The 18,044-nt window shown below is 45.4% G+C and overlaps 1 protein-coding gene across 8 annotated transcripts; it reads left to right on the top strand.

The window, feature by feature from the left end:
* Positions 1-703: 703 nt before the first annotated feature.
* Positions 704-12,926, top strand: Olr1877 (olfactory receptor 1877). 8 transcript variants are annotated; one of them, XM_087558771.1, is made up of 5 exons: positions 722-914; positions 4,934-4,978; positions 5,949-6,057; positions 9,680-10,395; positions 11,052-11,444. In XM_087558771.1, the coding sequence occupies exons 3-5, from the start codon at positions 6,053-6,055 to the stop codon at positions 11,078-11,080; spliced, it is 750 nt and encodes a 249-aa protein (XP_087414897.1). In that variant the 5' UTR covers positions 722-914; positions 4,934-4,978; positions 5,949-6,052; the 3' UTR covers positions 11,081-11,444.
* Positions 12,927-18,044: the final 5,118 nt, after the last annotated feature.

Here is an 18,044-nt window from a genome sequence, read left to right as displayed (position 1 = left end):
GAAACTCAGTAAACATTGAGAAAGATGGAGTAGAAGGAATATAAGAGCTGAACGCTGGTTTAAAGTGCTCTTACACTCAAACAGCTACGGGAGTGCACAGGACTGTGTGAAATTATGCCCTCCAAAATTCTAGCATAGATGTAGAAGGTGCCCTCCAGTCCCTGTCCCACACCAACAATAGGTATACTGGCGGCTGGTTGTTGCAGGGGCAGGAAGAATTCTTTCTTCTGTGAGGGTGTGGCCAGCGGATCACACACACACACACACACACACACACACACACACACACACAGAGAGAGAGAGAGAGAGAGAGAGAGAGAGAGAGAGAGAGAGTTGGGAGAGAACACACTAGAGAGTTATAAAAAGATTGGAGCTGAGAAAGAAAGCGGGAGGATATGGCGATGTTACATTGTATACATGTATGAAATTCTCAAAGAATAAAAAGAAAAACAAAGAAACAAAAAGAGAACTCTCAGAGATTCCAGGGCATTTTGTCAGTGAGCAAGTCCCCCGGGGAGTCTAGGAGTGTACTAAAGTAACTGGGCTCCTGAACTCCAGCCAAATTAAGACGCCCTCCAAGAGCAGAGCATTTGTCAGTTAGGGTCAGCTTCCCATTGGTGACCGGTGAGAAGCTGCTCCTTCCTCCTTCGTGCTGAAAGCCCATTGGCTGCCCTACTACCTAACCACCGCCCCCTGTGTGTATGTGTGCGTGCGTGTGCGTGTGTGTGTGTGTGTGTGTGTGTGTGTGTGTGAGAGAGAGAGAGAGAGAGAGAGAGAGAGAGAGAGAGAGAGATTACTACAGTTCACGATCTATAAATGTCCAATGGATTTGCAGCGTAAGTCATTGCACCTTTGCTCCAATGTAAAGATCGACAGAACCAATGACTTCACCTGTGTCTCAGCTCACAGAAAAGGTTAGTGACTTCTCTTCCAAACAAAAGCTGACCCCGCCATCTCTGGGGTATCCTGGAGGCTAGTCCTTCCTAATCCCTTATTCAGATCATACCTGCACCACAGAGAGGTGACAGATCTTGACTCCAAAATCCCCACCCTTGCTGTTTGTCCTGGAGATGTCTGGTTCTGTCTCTGCCATCCCAGCTCTGTCTGATTAGATGCTTCTCCCTTTGTGTCTCTTCTTTGTGTTACCATCTGGAACTCTCTCTACCCACCTGCCCTGGCTCTGGTAAGAGGAAGATGGCTTGTGTGTCACTGTCAGGATGAATCTCCGTTTGACTTGACCTGTGTGCTTAGAAAGAACACAAAAAACCCCCAGTGTTCTCAGAGCCAGAGAGCTGGGGTGGAATCATTCCAAACATCTGCTTTAGGAAGTCGCCTGTGCACCAACGATCAGAAAGTCCCGTTACACTTCTGCGGATGTCTTTGTCTTCTGTTTGACTATTCATCAAGTCCTCTATTTCTAGGACTCTGGCTTTCTGCCTACACCCATTATCACTTTCGTTTTTCACCATTTTCTTATCTTTCCAAAGCAGTAGCCAAAAGGGTATTGCCCTACTTCTGTCTCTATCCCATTAAATAACTTATTATTAAGTGGCTCAAGGGGAGAGAGATTTGAGGATCCTCAAGAGTTAGTTTTGCTTCCTCTGCCCCGCAGCACATTTATGCATTTCTGGGGTTGCCTTCCCCATCCATAAGTCAGATGCAAGAAACCTTTTGCACTACGCCCTGTGCCTTGCTCACAAGCCACACACATAGAAGTGGATGCAAACTGCAGAGTCCTGCAGAAACTGTTGTTGAAGAAACTGTTGTGACGAGGGTTATGTCTCCTCAATCTACTCTTGTTTCCTCTTTTCCTAATGTTCGCGCCCATTTCTGGATTCAATTTCTTGTCTGCCTCCCCTCCCTTTTATTTTTTGCCTCCTAACTGATCCCTCCCCCTCTTTCCAGGATAATGCTTTCTTCTCACTCTTTTCTCCAAGTGAATAGATCTTCTGTTTGTCTATGCATTTTCCTTTCTGTCTCCTTTGAGAAAAAAAATTAGTGCTTCCTGCAGAGGTTTATAAATATGTTACATTACATAACACAAGGATCCGTGCTCTCTAAGAGCCACAGAAGAAATGAAATTGCAAAAGAAACAGAACAGGGGTTAAGGATATGACAGGAGTTTTTTAAATTAAATTTGCTTAAATTAAAATGCAATCCATCACTCCTCCCCTTCTGTCCCTTCCTCTAACATCTCCCATGTGCCCTCTTCACTCTCACCAGACATCCTCCCTAACTACAAGCAACGGGACAGCTCTCTGAGAACCTTCTGACCTAGAAGTGTGGTCTTTAAACAAACCATTGAGATCAAAATCTTCAAAGATCTCTTCCAACATGAGCAGTGCAAGGAGAAAAAGAAAAATAGTGACGAGAAATAGGAGGGCACATGTGGACAACCACTGGTCACCGCTTGCACTGACTTTAGCATTTCTGTTATCCGTTGATCTTACACCAACCCACACAAGAAAATGGTCTTAGCAAAAGGGCTCTGCACTGGAGACAGAACGGAGGTGTAAGCAGGTTTTGAGCACTCACAGTCTGAACGCACATGGTACAAAAGGCTAAAAGTCCAAACCTGTTGAGGGTCAATATCAACCACTTCATGGAACTAGTCATCAAGACACGGGTACGGGTCACACATTGATGCAGTGTCCCCAGGGAGAAAGAAGACCCTTCCTGCCCGTTTCCACCTGGATATGCCTTCTCACAGACACTGTCATGGGTGCCCGAGATAGTCAGCCCTTTGCTTTACTTCTAGTGGCTCAAAGTGCACAAAATCATTTAAAACGCTATCTTAAATTACTTTCAGACTATGCGCATAAGGACTATATGAAATATAAGTGAATTTTGCTTTTGGATTTGGGGGGTCCTCCTCGAGCTATCTCATTATATACAATATGAAACATCTGAAAGCTAAGAGCCTCTGGTGTTGAGCATTTCAGCTAAGAGATCCTTGATTTGATTTAGTTTATCTAAGTTCAGCCTTGATCTCTGGGTATTTATCTACCCTGCCCATATATGGTTTTCACGTGTAAATATTGGGTCTGAAATAAATGTACATTTCCCTCCCTAATTCTGTCCCTGTCACTGAGCAACTAACTGCTTAGTTCTCTCAAGGGCTTTCCGAGGTGATTAGATGTCATCTCGTCCTGTGTCGGTTATTTCTACAATCAGTATATGCTTTTAAATGGGCTTAAACAGCCCTCCTACAGCCCTCACAAGCACGGCCGTGCTGGGGTCGCTGAGAATAACCAGTCTAGCGCTCACTCCTGCTGTTATCAGAGTCGACAACTGACTTACAGCCCCTTACAAACCTCTTCCGTGTGAACAACCAAACCCTCTACATCTAGAGGCTAATTCTGTGTGTGCGCTAACTGGACACATTCTCAACCGATGTTTCTCCATTCCTCTGAGGGTTTTGTGAGCTTGGGTACATTTTAGAAAATAGAGGCTTCCCTTCATGTTGTTCTTCCACATTAAACAGCCTTGCAGAGAGAACTCTCAGAAGGGTCTTACGGTCGGGTTTATTGGATCGTTGTAATTTACAGACCGTTTTGGCTGGCTTGGCCTTGTCCAGGCAATCATAGCCCCTCTAAGGTCACATGTGTGACAGTGCTGCCGTGTCCTGGAAACACTGTTTTGTAGCAAGTGCCCACTACATCTGACTTTAACTATGATTCCTGGGTTTTGGGAGGGAGGGGTGTGATAAAACTGTCCCAGGTAGAGCTGAGCATGTCAGAGTCTCTCGTGTGCTGCAGATAATCAGTGGTGAGGCTCTGCCCAGATCACCATCTACTGCAAAAGCACTTCTTCGCTGTGGGTGGAGAGATGTATTGGTCTTTGGGAATAAGGGTAAGGACTCAGGAGGATGTCTATACTATGTCCAATTAGCAGAATAACATTACTGGGTTTCCCCCAAGACCCTTTATAACCTAGCCCCAAAACCAGGGTGTGTCCCAGTTAAAAATTATAATATTTAAAAAACTTGTTAAATTTATCTAAGCCATAATAAAGAAAGGCTTAGACATAAATCTCATTCTTGCTGAGGCCGGGACAAAACTAATTCCACCAGAAGACTGGTAGCGGGGACTTAGTCATGAATCCAGCACCAGTGTCTCTTAATTCCAGGAGCCATCCTAACAATTATTTAAGTTGATTCCAAGGTGGCTTAAAGGGAACACACAGAGTATGAAACAGCCAGCCCAACTGTGGGTCCACTGATTCATTTTCCTAATGACAGGTCACCTAGAATTCCTACGTATCACATTCATAATGGTTTTTTTTTAAAGATTTATTTATTCATTACAGATCCCATTACAGATGGTTGTGAGCCACCCTGTGGTTGCTGGGATTTGAACTCAGGACCTCTGGAAGAGCAGACAGTGCTCTTAACCACTGAGCCATCTCTCCAGCACCCCATAATGTTTATCATACGATGATATACAGTGCTTCAACTCTCAGAGTTTTCTGATTTTTTTGCAACTGTCTAGTTCAGCAAGACAAACAAAAAATGAAATAAACAATTAACCTTCTCAGAGCCCCATCATTTATAAGCAATATTTTGAGGCGAAAGAAATTTGCTTCTAAGTAATATGCCTATGAATATTCCAAACACAATGGTGTACTTCTTGCTTTCTTGTTTCACTTCAATTATAACGTTATCATGAGTTCATAAATATAATTTTATTACCTACGAGAAACTTTATTTATTTCTCTAAGTAACAACAACCCCCATATGATCATTCCTAATCTTTTCCATATAAATCACACTTGAATGTACGATTTTGTGTGTAAAGATTCTTAATTGGTAATCTATTAGATGAAAAATTTTAAGTGGATATGTCTACTTATTTAGCAAGCCTCTGTAACATCATTTTGTGGCAAAGCACTTTCTCAAGAATCTTATAAGAATTTTTTTTTATTTCTTCCTCAGGTTAACCCAATAATATCAGAGCCTTTGCTACTTTTTGTTTTGGAGGTGAGGAAACTAAAACCTGGTAACTTAAGTCAGTTCCGGTTGCGCCGTTGGCAAAGTGGAAGGGCCAGGGTTTAAATTCAGGTCCTTGAACTTCCTGCGGGGTAAACGGTCTCTACACTAAGGGAATGGATATGTGTCGGTTAATTCTCCTAGGATCTCATACCATAGATTTTGATCGTATTCTCCCCCAGCTCCAAGAGCCACCCACATTCCAAACCCCTCTACTTGCTGCACTTTCTGCCCTTTGTTTAAAAAGTTAATAACCCATCAGCCTGAATTTGTGATGTCTGTATACTCAGGGTGAGGCCAGCCTCAGGAACCATATCCTTAGGGAAAACTAGCGCTCTCTCTCTCTCTCTCTCTCTCTCTCTCTCTCTCTCTCTCTCTCTCCCCCCCCCCCAAACCATCACCTGCCGTTCAATAAACCTTCGTTCAGGGTTCATCACCCTACTCCCTCCCTGCTAGGATGTCCACACACTTGACCTTGTGCAGGTTTCATGCAGGCGAGCTCAGCCATTGTGACTCCTTGCCTGTAGCAGTCCAGCCTTGTCTGGGAAACACTGCTTTTCGCAGTCTTCCTAGACCTCTGGCTCTTACTGTCTTTAAGCTCCCTCTTTGAAGATGATCCCCGAGCCTTTCTGCAGGGGTGAGACATAGATGTCCCGTTTGTGTCTGAGTGCCCATGGACATTGATTCTCTGTGCTTTGACCAGTTGGAGGAATCTCTAGGTTAACCACCAAGTCCACGAAGAAATGTCTCTGATGAGGTCTGAGAGCCTTACACTCACCTCTGAGTAGAGAGATGAGTTTAGAAGATATGTTGATACTATGTCTATTTGACAAAGGAGTTAGGTTGCCCTGGCTACTTTAATGTCAACTTCACACAAGCTAGGGTTGTTTCGGAAGAGGGAGCCACAATTAAGAAGATGCCCTTCCAGATTGGCCCCTGTTAACAAGCCATTTTATTCCAGAGTGGATCCAACATCAGGCGCTCTCCCTGGGGTAGCATCATGAGGTCTCTTCTCTTACCTGCTGCAGTGATTCCGTGACTCACCATTTTAGTCACGGCAACACAATGAGGTAAGAAAGGCATGAATCCTTCCAAGAGTCCCATTCCGCATATGCGCCGTCACACAGGGAACCACTGTCCATGGACAGTGTCCCTGGTCATTAGTAACAAATAATTTGACTAACAACTAAATGAATTATACTTAAAAACGAACATAGTGGGGCTGGGGATTTAGCTCAGTGGTAGAGCACTTACCTAGGAAGCGCAAGGCCCTGGGTTCGGTCCCCAGCTCCGAAAAAAAGAACCAAAAAAAAAAAAAAAAAACGAATATAGTAAATACTCAAAAGCCATCGCTCACTGATTTGGTCACCACATTTTACTGTTATCTATGCTTTCAGTTTGTGTGCATGATGTGTGTGCATGTCTCTCTCTCTCTCTCTCTCTCTCTCTCTCTCTCTCTCTCTCTCTCTGTGTGTGTGTGTGTATGTGTGTATATGTGTGTGTCTGTCTGTATGTATGTATGTATGTGGTGCGTGTTTACATGTGTATATAATATAGGTATATGTGAGGAGGCATGCACATGCCACGGCACATTAGTGGAAGCGAGAATTTGGTCCTCGTCTTCCACCTAGTTTGGAGCAGGGTCTCTCTTCGCACTGTCTGCAGATTCTCTGCATATGCAGCCTAGCGGGCTCAGAAGCTTCCACGGATCCACCTGTCTGGCTTTCACAGAGTACTACAAGAGCCGTGGGATTAGAGTCACACCCAACTTCACATGGTTTCTGGAGATTCAAATCTCAGGTCCTTCCTCATACTCCTGCAAGCACTCCACCAGCTGAACTACCCCCTGAGCCCATAAGTAGTGCAATGGTTCATTGGCAAAGAAACTTCTAGAATCAGAGTCTCGGAGTTCGAATTTGAGCTTCACTACTTACTGTCTGATCTTGGGAAAGGTATTGATCCTTCATAGACATCAAAGATGGCAGAAAGGCTATCTACCACATAGGATAATCTCGAACCTTAAAAGAGTTACGATGTGCGTGTAGAACACAGAATATGTAATACCATTTGTCTTACAATTATCTTGATGTAGAATCACATAATGTCATGGAAACCTCTTTCTAGTTGCATTTTACTAAGAATTGTTTAAGCAGGTAGTTGCTAATGTATAATTTTATCAAATGTTTCTGGACATCAATGTAATTTACTAGAAGATTTAACTTTTTATATATTAGTGTAGTGAGTTATGTAGCAGCAGTCCTACTAGAAGACACTTAGAACCCACCAATGAACACCACTTGGCCTGGTCCTCTGTAAATGCCATGCTGAATTCTGTTCAGTAATGATTGGTTTTGTCCATGTCAGCATCATTAGCACATTCTCTTGTTATAGATATCTTTCATGTGCTTTCAATGGTTTTGTTCTTGATAGCTCCATTTCTTTATGAAGATATTAAAGATCTTCTCGTTTTTATTTTCACAAACCTCCCTAGCCTTGGGAAACATGAAACTGGCTACAGGATAGAAGGGACTTGCCTTGTGGGTAATCAGAAGCTGGGGCTATTAGGCTCTTAGTGGGATTTTTATCTTTATCATTTTCATCTATTTTCTCAGGCTTGACTGTGCATTAGAATCACCTGCAGGACTTCTAAAATTACTCGTGGGGCAGGGGACAGGCTATGGATATGTTATTATTTTGATTCATCCCATAACATAAACATATTTCAAAACATCATGTTGTAGTGCACACACACGACTATCCATCCATCCATCCATCTACCCATCCATCCATCGATCTATCAGTCTGCCATCTGTAAATCTATCATCTATCTATATATTACTATCCATCAACTCTGTGTGTTGTGTGTGTGTGTCCACCACCAGTCTGTCCGTCCATTCATCTGTCAGTTCATCCATTTGTCTGTCTGTGATTATTATTTGTCAATTCATATTTTAACACATCGATGCCTAGATACCTCCCATTACCTTCTGTTTTAATGGTCTGGTGAACAACCCCGGGCTCAGGGTGTTTTAAAATTCTCCAAGAGACCATAACATGGAGAGAGCATTCAGAACCGCTTACTACATTCTATAATGAGGTACTTCAGTCAGAATATTACTCTAACTTCATCTTTTCTTCCAGTGAATTTTAGTGAGTTATGTTAATCTAGAAAAATGCCCATTTCCACCCTGCTTTTAAACTGATCATAGAGTTTTGCGAAGCAAAAGGCGCGGTTGTGTGGTTGTTTTTGCTGTTTTGGAGTCCAGCGTACTCACTGAGGTTGCATAGGAAAGGGAAGCTCTCTCTTCTTGGTGGGAAACCTATTCACGCTTACAGAGAGCTCTCAGATTCTGCCTGTGTCTTCAGTTCAACGTTCCCTTCAATGGTCTGTTTGTGATTCTAGATCCTGTGCCATCCTGTTTGTCTCTAGACACAATCCCACCCATTCAAGACCACTTGGACAGTCCAGAAAAGTATGGAAATATCAGTCAGATGGTGAGGTGGGCTGGGGGAGTATACAGACAGCTAGAAGATTAGGATTGAGTAAAACTAGACTCGATATTTTAGTGCCCAAGTTTTTACTATTTTTCCAAATGCCCAGAAAATATAGAGCCAAAAACAGGAGTTAACTGGAATGTAAGCTATTAATGTTGGTGCCTCGGGGGTGTCAATGTAGTCTCAACACTTACCAGATGCTCTGCTATGAGATATTGAGGGTGGGGATGGGAGAGCTGTGTATAATAATGTGGGGGTTGAAGGTAATTCTTAATCTCTCTTCAATTCTTGCTGTGAATCTTTTTTTTTCTTTTTTTTTTTTTTTTCCGGAGCTGGGGACCGAACCCAGGGCCTTGCGCTCGCTAGGCAAGCACTCTACCGCTGAGCTAAATTCCCAACCCCCTTGCTGTGAATCTTAAACCAATCTCTCTCTCTCTCTCTCTCTCTCTCTCTCTCTCTCTCTGTGTGTGTGTGTGTGTGTGTGTGTGTGTGTGTGTGTGTTTGTGCATGACAGAAAGAGACAGACAGAGAGAGAGAGAGAGACCGAAGATGGTATTTCAGGTCCAACCTAATAGACACAATATCCTATAAGCAATCCATGGTTAATGCTCACACAACTGCAGCCTACAATAGCATCTTCTGTGCCTTCAATAGAATTTAGAGTAACTATAATTTGTTAGCTTACTTCGTTTTTTTTTACTTTGTTGTTTATTCACCCCGAGTCTATGCTTATGGAAGCAGGTGATCCAAACAGCTCCTTATGCTGGTTAGTCTTCGTCAGCCTGACACAAACCTAAGCATACCAGGGAAGAAGGAATCCCACTTGAGGAACTTGCTTCCACAAGATTGCCCTGCAGGCACACCTGTGGGCCATTGCTCTGTCAGTCAATGCAGGGCAGCCCAGCCCACTGTGGACAGTGGCATATTGGGGTGGGTGTGCTTAGATACTGTAAAAACACATAGCTGAGCAAAGCTGAGGGAAGAAAGCCAGTAGGCAGTGTTCCTTCACAGTCCCTGCCTTGAGCTCCTGTCTATAAGCTCAAAAAAAAAAAACAAAAAAAAACAAAAAAAAAAAACAAAAAAAAAACCCTGTCGCCTCCCCCAAGTTGCTTTTAGTTAGCATTTTACCACAGAAACAGAGGAGCAAAGTAAAGCACCCCTATACACTGTCCATTCACCTGTCCTTCCTTCTTGAAGCAGACCCCCAAAGGGAGACCCGAGGAACGGCAGCACAGTGACTGAGTTCATCCTCGTGGGCTTTGAGCACAGCTCCCCTTCCACCCGGGCACTGCTCTTCACCCTCTTCCTGGCTCTCTACAGCCTTGCCATGGCCATGAACGGCCTCATCATCCTCATCACATGGACTGACCCCAGGCTCAACAGCCCCATGTACTTCTTCCTCGGACACCTGTCTTTCCTGGACATCTGCTTCATCACCACCACCATCCCACAGATGTTGGTCCACCTGGTGACCAAGAACCACACGGTCTCCTTTGTCTCTTGCATGACCCAGATGTATCTGGTTTTTGGTGTGGGTGTGGCCGAGTGCATCCTCTTGGCTTTCATGGCCTATGATCGTTATGTTGCCATCTGCCACCCTCTGAATTACGCTCAGATCATAAGTCGTCAGGTGTGTATCAGGCTGGTGGTGATTTCCTGGGTCTTTGGGATGATCAATGGCATCCTTCTTGATTACATGACATTCCGAGGTCCATTCTGCAGAGAAAATCACATAGAAAACTTCTTCTGTGAGGCTCCCATAGTGATCGCCCTCTCCTGTGGGGACCCGGAGTTCAGTCTGAAGGTGATCTTTGTTGATGCCATTGCGGTGTTGCTCAGTCCCATGGTGCTCATCGTCACCTCCTATGCCCGAATCCTGGCCTCCATCCTCCGCAGGGCCTCCTCCTCCTCAGGTAGGGGGAAGACATTCTCCACTTGTGCCTCCCACCTGACCGTGGTTGTCTTTTTCTACACCTCAGCTATGTTCTCTTACATGAATCCCCGCAGTACACATGGACCTGACAAAGACAAGCCTTTCTCCCTCCTCTACACCATCATCACCCCCATGTGCAACCCAGTCATCTACAGCTTCCGCAACAAGGAAATGAAGGGGGCCATGGGGAGGGCTCTTGGGAGAGCCAACCTGGCTCAGGCAGAGTCCTTTTAGCCTGAAATTACTTGAATGAATTCAGCCTACTGAAAATAGAAGCTTATCCCCTTCCTAGTCTTTGTTCCCAATGCTGGAGGGCTCCAAGAAAGACGTTCATGTCTTCCTTGGCAGCAGACTCAGATCTTGAAGTAATTTCTCCTGACGTCTTGAGTTGGCTCCCAGCATAAACTGAGTCTCTGATTTCTATTGGTAATCTGTTTTCGGGGTTGGAGGGACAAATGCGATGTTACAGGGCTTATGTCACTAACTGAGAAGAGACAGGCTTGCTTTACAAGATAAAGCAATTAGCATAATCTTAGTTAGGGTTTTATTGCACGACCACAGTAACTCTTACAAAGAAAAATACTTAACTCGGGCTGGGTTACGGTTCAGAGGTTTAGTCTATTATTGTCATAACAGGAAGCATCACAACATGCTGGCAGACATGATGCTGGAGAAGGATCAGTGTCCTACATCCGGATCGGCAGGAAGCAGGAAGAGAATCAGCTTGAGCATCTAGAGCTCAAAGCCCCACCCCCAGTGACGCACTTCCTCCAACAAAGCCACACCCACTCTAACAAGACCACACCTCCTAATAGTGTTGCTCCCTACAGGCCTGTGGAGGCCATTTTTATTCAAATCACCGCAAGCATAAAAACCAAAATAATTTGGAGAGCTTTTGCTTAGGGAACAGAATAGTTTGAAAGTCAAGATGTGGAGGCAGTGGGTTGGAGGAATATTGTGCGAGGGACGCAGCATCCCATCCCTGTGTGGTGGTCCACAAATTCTTTAAGTTCACAGGAAAAAAGGGGGATTAATGAGAGTGGACTTCTATGACTTTCCAAACCCAGTAAGAGGAGGCACAAGATTTTAAATTAACGCCAAGGAGGGAGAATGGAACTAGAGCCAAAGGCTCAAGGCAGCAGCCTGTGCAGCTTGTGATTGTGATTTCTGTACCACAGAAGGCCCTACAGCCAGGAACTCTTGGAGGGACTCCTACCACTCAACAGTGTAGAGCGGGGCTACTTTAAAACGTTTGCACATTCTTTGCTGGTTTCATCCTCCTGCCCCAGCTTCGGAAATAGTGAAAATGCATTCACAAGCTACCACGCCTGACTCCACTTGAAGTTTTTAATCACTGACCTGGTTGCAACATTTAATGCCTTTATTTCCCTCTTAGGCTGGGTCCTGCTAGCTGAATCTTTATTAATGGCTACAGTGAGCTTCCTTGTCATTTAGAGTCTTGTCATTGCGTTAACTTAAGGAACATTGCTGGCAGAACACAAGACAGAGAGACGGTGTTTAGGTACACTTATTTTTTCTGGCTCCTTTGATCGCCCAGGTTCTGCAGCCTTGATCTCAGGGTCATAGATATCTCTGTTCCCTTTCCTTTCCCCTGAAGGTGATATATGGTTGAATTAGAAACAGATCATCAACATGCATGGATTTAAATCTGCAGTTCAAATATCCCTGCAAATATAGAGGCAGACAGACAGACAGTTTGATGTTACTAAACAATCAAGAAGAAAAGTCTGCCTTTGAACATTGCTATAGCCGGGATCTTGGAAGACCATAAAGGCCCATATGGTAAGGCTTTGCTATGTTCTCCATCTGGAATGTTCCTCAACAAGCTCCTGCTTTGAAGACTTGGTCCCCGGCTTGTGGTACTGTGATGTCAGAAATTTGGAGCAGAGACTGAAGGAAAGGTCATCCAGAGAGTGCTCCACCTTGGGATCCATCCCATATACAGTCAGCAAAGCCAGACACTATTGCGGATGCCAAGGAGTGCATGCAGGAGGGAGCCTGATATGGATGTCTCCTGAGAGACTCGGCCAGAGCCTGACAAATACAGAATCGGCAGCTCACAGCCAACCATTGGACTGAGAACAGGATCCCAAGTGGAGGAGTTAGAGAAAGGACTGAAGGAGCTGAAGGGGTTTGCACCTCCATAGGAAGAACAACAATATCAACCAACCAGAAACTAAACCACCAACCAGAGTCCACATGGAGGGACCCATGGCTCCAGCTGCATATGTAGCAGAGGATGATCTTGTCAGGCATCAAAGGGAAGAGAGTCCCTTTGTCCTGGGAAGGCCCAATGCCCCTGTATAGGGGAATGCCAGGGCAGGGAGGAGGGAGGGAGGGAGTGGGTGGGTGGATTGGGAACCACCCTCATAGAAGAAGGGTGAGGGGGATGAGATGGGGGTTGCCAGAGGGGAAACCAGGAAAAGGGATAACATTTGAAATGTAAATAAAGACAATATCCAATAAAAGACCATGATGTCGGGTACCAAGCTTCTAAAGGTGATGCTCAGTCTGCCTTGCATCTTGGGCTCTGTTAGTCTACACTGTGTGGACAGCTACTGTCTCTTGCTCGAGATGCCGTGGGTGGAGTCACTCCCATCACTGTATTTTCTTCTACTTTGGAGAACTGGAATCTCTCTGAAACCAGGAGCCAAAGTAAGGGGAGATGGGGGAGAGGGGCTGGAGAGATGGCTCAGTGGTTAAAAGCACTGACTCCTCCTCCAGAGGTTCAATTCCCAGCAACCACATGGTGGCTCACAATCATCAGTAATGGGATCCGATGCCCTCTCTCTCTTCTGGTGTGTCTGAGGACAGCTACAGAGTACTCATATATATAAAGTAAATAATTTTTTAATGAGGAGATTGTGGTCTCACAACCTCATTGAAAGGCACGACTGGGCTGGAGAGATGGCTCAGCCGTTAAACTTGTGGCTAGGCTCACAACCAAAAAAAAAAAAAAAAAGAAAGGCACGACCTCCATGGCACTGAGGCTCTCAATGGTCCCCACTCTTCATCTTTCTGTGGCAGTGCCCTGGGGACCAAGTCCACATTAGTCGTTCTTAAGTCACTGTGATCAAATACCTGCCATCAACAACATAAGGAATGATTGACTTTGGCTTCATGGTGACAAAATAAAGAGACTTTTCTACCCCTGAGCACGTGTCTTGCCTCAGCACATGCGTCTGTCTCAGCTGACATCACTCTGCCAATTAGCCCAAGTCTGAGGAAGCAGCAAGAAATTGCAGCACATCACCAGAATGTGATGCGTTCCTTTCTATGCAATTCTCTCTATGCAAATGGAGCTCAACTATGCAACGCAAGACGGACCAGTACATGTGTGCTATTAGCAAAGAATCCTTCATCACGAGTCCTTTCGAGTGCTTGCTTTAGCAGAACATCCTCTCTCCTGTGTCTGCTTCAGCTAAACGTTCCTCCACAAGTCAGCCTTAGTCTTTCACCTGTGTCCACTTCAGGAAAACACTCTTTCATGTGTTTGTCCCAGCAAAACACCATCCACTGACTCTCCAAAGAACCCTTGAGTTTCCACTTCAAGGCATGGTGGTGCACACCTTCGATCCCAAGACTCAGGAGGCAGAGACAGAGGCAGGTAGACTTCTGAGTTTGAGACCAGCCTGGTCTACAGAGTGAGTTCCATGACAGCCAGGGAAACCCTGCCTTGAAAAATTAAAACAAATCAACAAGAAGTATTAAAGAAACTCTACAGCTTTCGATCTGTTCTTGTTTTTCCAAAGCTCTGAGGTCCATCCTCATTACTTACTTGAATCTATCTGCTGTTGCTTTTTTAATGTAGGTTATACTGTGTAAGTGTAGCTATAAATATCCCTCTTTGGGCTGCTTCTGTATCCCGTTGGTTTTGATATGATACAATTTCACTGTCATTCATTTCTAGGATTATATAAATTTCTTTCTTGATCTCTCTGATGATTCCTTCATCATTCAGTAGTGTGGTTTTCTCTCTTTTTCTTAATTTTTATTGATTCTTTGTGAATTTCATATCATGCACCCCAATTCACTCATCTCGCCATCTCTCCATATCTGCCCTCTGCCCTTGAGGGCAAAGGGAAAAAGGAAACAAAGAAGAAAAATAAAAGAATAGGGGCTGGAGAGATGGCTCAACGGTTAAGAGCGCTGACTGCTCTTCCAGAGAATCTGAGTTCAAATCCCAGCAACCACATGGTGGCTCACAACCATCTGTAATGGGATTTGATGCCCTCTTCTGGTGTACCTAAAAGAGCAATAATGTGCTCACATAAAATTAAATATAAAAAAATAAACATCTTGCTGTGGAAGCTGTAGTGTGTCACAATGTGTCACACAGTACACTTTGTCCAAATAGCTTTACTTGCAAACTCTCCGTGTGGTAAGTCATTGGTCTGGTTCGAGGCCTCTGACTTCTGATGCACTACCAATACTGGATCCTCACCAGGACTCCTCTTGGATATGCTGTGATTGACCTGTGTCATGGAGATCCTGCAGCTTTGGTTCTGCAGGGCCGACCCCTTCACGTGCCCAAGCATTTCATAGAGATTGTAGACAGTGGAATAGGTCAACTCAAAGCCCTTGGTGGTGGCTGTGTGTTCAGCCTGCTAGTTCTCCTGCACCCACACCACCTGGGCCTGTTCTCCAGCCTGCTGAAGGCTGAAGAGGTGGAAGGTGAAGGATCCCTCCTTGTCCAGCCCACCCTGCTGTTGCCAGGGGTTGGTGCCAGCTCTCCCACATATGCCACCAAGGCCAACTGTACTGTGCTGCCCAGGCAAGGTGCAGGGCTGGAGTGCTGCAGCCAGCAAGCGGTGGGGCCAGCTCACTCATTCCCATGTCCTTGGCCAGTTCTCCCATGCTGCCAAGGTGAGGAACAAGGCCAGCTCTCCCACTAGCCGAAGGTCGTGAGGGGCCAGGGGTCGGGAAAAACTCTCCTGTGATCACACCCCTGCACAGCCGGCAAGGCACGGGGTCAGCTCTCTGAAATGCCAATGACACCGAGGGATGGTGCCAACTTTGAGCAGCCCTTGAACATCAAGATGGCCCCAGAATGCATCCCAGACAGGGATATCCAAATAGCCTTTGGTTGTAACATGGGCCATGGACATTGACACAGACCCCTGCTGTTTCAAAGCAGACATGGATCCAGACATGGCCCTTGGTGGCAGCATGAGTCAGGACTTGACCAGGGCCTTAAGTGGCGAGTCAGGCTGGTCACATCAAGCTGCTCCTCACCCACCCTTGCATTTCCAGATCCTCCTCTCTTCTCAGTGCCCAAACCATCTGCTTCTCTTCCTCTCCCATCTCTCCACCACAATCTTGCACATCATAGTGGTGCCTCCCTGTAGCAGTAGCAGCAGTGGGTGTGCCTCTGGGTGTCTCTCCCCTGTGTACCTGCCGCTGTGCGGAGTCTTGTGTCCATTGGCGTGATTTTAATCTCCATTACTTTGTGTATATTTTTTTACCCTGTCCGGCTGCTGGTATTCAGCCGTGGTCGGACAGAATGCAGGAAGTTATTTCGATTTTCTTATGTTTGTTAAGATTTGTTTGGTGTTCTAACATGTGGCCTATTTTTTTTTTCGGAGCTGGGGACCAAACCCAGGGCCTTGCACTTGCTAGGCAAGCGCTCTACCACTGAGCTAAATCCCCAACCCCGTGGCCTATTTTTTTAAGATGTCCCGTGGGCTTCTGACAAGAATGTGTGTTCTGTCACCCTTGGATGGACAGTTCTGGATATGTCTGTTGGGTCTCTTTCATTTATAATGTTACCTCCAGTGTTCACTGAATTTTTGCCCAGGTGACCTGTCTATGTATGAAGGTAGCATATGGCGAGTCATGGACTGACATGGTAAAAATAGATGTTGCAGTTAAGAGGAATGTTACGATTGAAACCAGATAAAAGATAAAACACGGAGTGTGGCAAATAAACGCTGGGTACGAGCTAGCCACACTGATGAGGTAATAGGGTGGATACAGATAGGATATGCTAATTAATGTGTGACTATAACCCCAGGTACCTCAGACTCTGGCCAGTACAAGACTGGCTTTGCTCCTGGTGGCAGGGACAGAGATGGACTGTGATTTACCTACATTTCCTGCTTAGGGACTGTCTTAGTTAGGGTTACTGGGATGAAACACCATGACCAAAACACCTTGGTGAGGAAAGGGTTATTTTGGTTTACACGCTTCCATATCTTTGTTCTTATTCGAAGGATGTTGCAGGATATTTGATCCTGGGGGTGGTGTTGTTTGCTGAAAACAGCTGTTTCTAGTTGTGGTGTAGCTCAGCCTTCCCATACGCCTTTAACCCCAGTGAAGGGAAAGTTAGTCTGTAGAAGGAAGCACCTATGCTTGAAAGTGATGTCTAATTGAGTAGCAGACAAAGTGACAAGTCAGAGAAAGATTTGACAGAATAGGATCTGCCCGGCTCTGATGAGGAGAGAGAGGAAAGGGAAGCTACGTAAGGAGCAGGGCAGAAGGAGAAGAAGGGGGCAGTTTTAGAGAGACAGGTGAGAAGACAGAACAGGCTAGACCCACATGAAGACCAAGCTGCACAGCTGCTACATGTGAACAGGGAGGCCTAGGTCCAACCCGCATATGCTCTTTGGTTGGTGACTTAGTCTCTGAGAGCCGTAAGAGTCCAGGTTAGTTGACACTGTTGGTCTTCCCATGGAGTTCCTATCCCCTCCAGGTCCCTCAATATTTCCCCCAACTCTTCCATAAGAGTCCCTGATCTCTGTCCAATGTTTGACTCTGGGGCTCAGCATGTGTTTCAGTCAGCTGCTAGGTGTGAGCCTCTCAGAGGACAGTCATGCTAGGCTCCTGTCTGCAAGCATAACAGAGGATTATGAATAGTGTCAGGGACTGGTGCTTGCCCATGGGATGGGTCTCAAGTTGGACCGGTGATTGGTTGGCCAATCCTCAGTCTCCCCTCCACCTTTGCTGCTGGTTTTCTTGTAGACAGGACAAATTTGGGTTCAAAAGTTTTGTGGGTGGGCTGGGGTCCTAAATGTTTTGCATTTCCCTGAAGACTAAGGATGTTGATGATTTCTTTCAGTGCTTCTCGACCATTCAAGACTCTTCTGTTGAGAATTCCCAGCACCCACATGGCAGCTCACAGCTGTCTGTAATTCCAGTTCCAGGGAATCTGACACCCGCACACAAGATACATTTGCAGGCAAAACACCAATGCACGTGAAAATAAATAAAATCTTAAATAGAAACTAACATACTTTAAAGTGTCAGGGGAGAAAGACAAAAAACAAAGACTAATATAGCTAAGTTATACATACAAGCAAGTAAACAAACCCATGCTTCCATCCCCACCAACCCATCCACACATATAACAAGTGCTAACCCAGGGTGGGGATGATGTTTTAAAGCTATTCTCGCAGTAGGGTCTTCTTGCTTCTGCTCCCGGGGTTGTCCTTGGTGGCATTCACACAAGTAGAGCTGAAGGCTGGTAGGCTCAGTGGTCATGTCGAGTCACGCCTGTGTGTTCTCCATGTACTAGCAGAGCGGCAACTACCACACCCCGTGAGCCCCTGCATCTTGACATCTCTCTGCCATTCCATGGTGAGGCTCCTTACACAGTGTGCCCTCTCCTGG

This window comes from Rattus norvegicus, chromosome 7 (genome assembly GCF_021556685.1).
Source record: "Rattus norvegicus strain SHRSP/BbbUtx chromosome 7, alternate assembly SHRSP_T2T, whole genome shotgun sequence".
In the NCBI taxonomy this organism is placed as follows: domain Eukaryota; kingdom Metazoa; phylum Chordata; class Mammalia; order Rodentia; family Muridae; genus Rattus; species Rattus norvegicus.
The sequence above is the reverse complement of the archived record's forward strand: the minus strand, read 5'-3'. Positions and strand labels throughout refer to the sequence as shown.